We start from the raw sequence: 1,059 nt of genomic DNA, 5'->3' as shown, positions 1-1,059 counted from the left end.
TCGGGTGTCCCACAGGCACGTGCTGGGTGTTGGGGTGCTCTGACCCATCCCTCCTGCCATCCCTCCCTCTGCTCCTGGCAGGTGAAGGGGTGTTGCTGGTGGTCCCGATGGAAGCCCTCCTGCCCACCCAGACCCAGGGAGGGCATGTGGATTTTGAGAGCACAGCAGCTGGGCTGATGGTGGCAAGATCTCAGCAGCACAGGGGCTGAGGCTGGTGGGATCCCACTGGTGAGGCCCCATCTCCTGCTGGGACCCAATGGAGATGCTTCTTCCCCTCTTATTGATTCCATACACCCCCCAGCCTGCCAAGTGCCGCTGGCCCAAGATGTCAGCCGGGGACAAGAACGGGGGCAGCCGCTCCAGCAGCAGCCGCTTGCAGAGCAAGAAGCCCCCCAACCTCTCCATCATCATCCCCCCCCGTGAGGCAGAGGAGGATGGTGCCTGCAAGGAGGTGAGAGATGGGGACCTGCATCCATCCCATGCTGGGCTTGAGGGGCTGCTGTCCCTGGGGGTCCCCTTTATGCCATCCTATCCGTAACGCCCTGTTCTGCCTTCCAGCCCTCCAAGGTCCCCATCTATAGAAAGAGCAAGAGTCTGCAGGAGCCCCGCTCGAAGGGATGCGATGGCTTGGAGCACCGGCCTGGCTTCCGGCGGCAGACTTCCCTATCTCAGAGCATCCGAAAGTGAGGGTTGGGAAGGGTTCTGGCAGCTACTGGGTCACCGGAGGGGTCTCTTAGTGTCTGTCTGGGTGCTGTGACTGCGGGTACCAGCTTGGGATGGGGGTAGAGAGTCATGTCTCCAAAGAGAACGTCTTTGAGGGTTTCGTGCAGCTCTGCTTTGATTTACTGGTGTCTGCCTGGGGACAATCCTGCAGTTAAGTTTAGTGTTGTTTAGTGTTCATCCACACTGTTCATCTGTACATTGGGGACATTTATCAGCCTCGTTTATGTAGGACTTTCACAAGCACCTTGAGCTGGATGCCTGCTGCAGCCCAAAGCTGATGCACTGCCATAGAATCATAGAATCCCAGACTGGTTTGTGTTGGAAGGGGACTTAAAG

General features: G+C 58.1%; 1 protein-coding gene across 1 annotated transcript in view; it reads left to right on the top strand.

Moving 5' to 3' along the window:
* Nucleotides 1–325: 325 nt before the first annotated feature.
* The window catches only part of LOC104404587 (inactive rhomboid protein 2-like), a gene marked incomplete at its 3' end in the record, with an annotated part of 4,135 nt that continues 3,401 nt past the window's right edge, over nt 326–1,059 (top strand). The window contains exons 1-2 of the mRNA XM_010013047.1: nt 326–451; nt 559–683. Of these exons, the coding sequence (XP_010011349.1) occupies nt 326–451; nt 559–683 (251 nt within the window). The remainder of the gene's footprint in view (nt 452–558; nt 684–1,059) is intronic.

Source organism: Nestor notabilis, unplaced genomic scaffold (genome assembly GCF_000696875.1).
Source record: "Nestor notabilis isolate BGI_N333 unplaced genomic scaffold, ASM69687v1 scaffold16944, whole genome shotgun sequence".
Classification (NCBI taxonomy): Eukaryota; Metazoa; Chordata; class Aves; order Psittaciformes; family Psittacidae; genus Nestor; species Nestor notabilis.
Note: the sequence above shows the minus strand (reverse complement) of the source record. Positions and strands in the feature narration are given on the sequence as shown.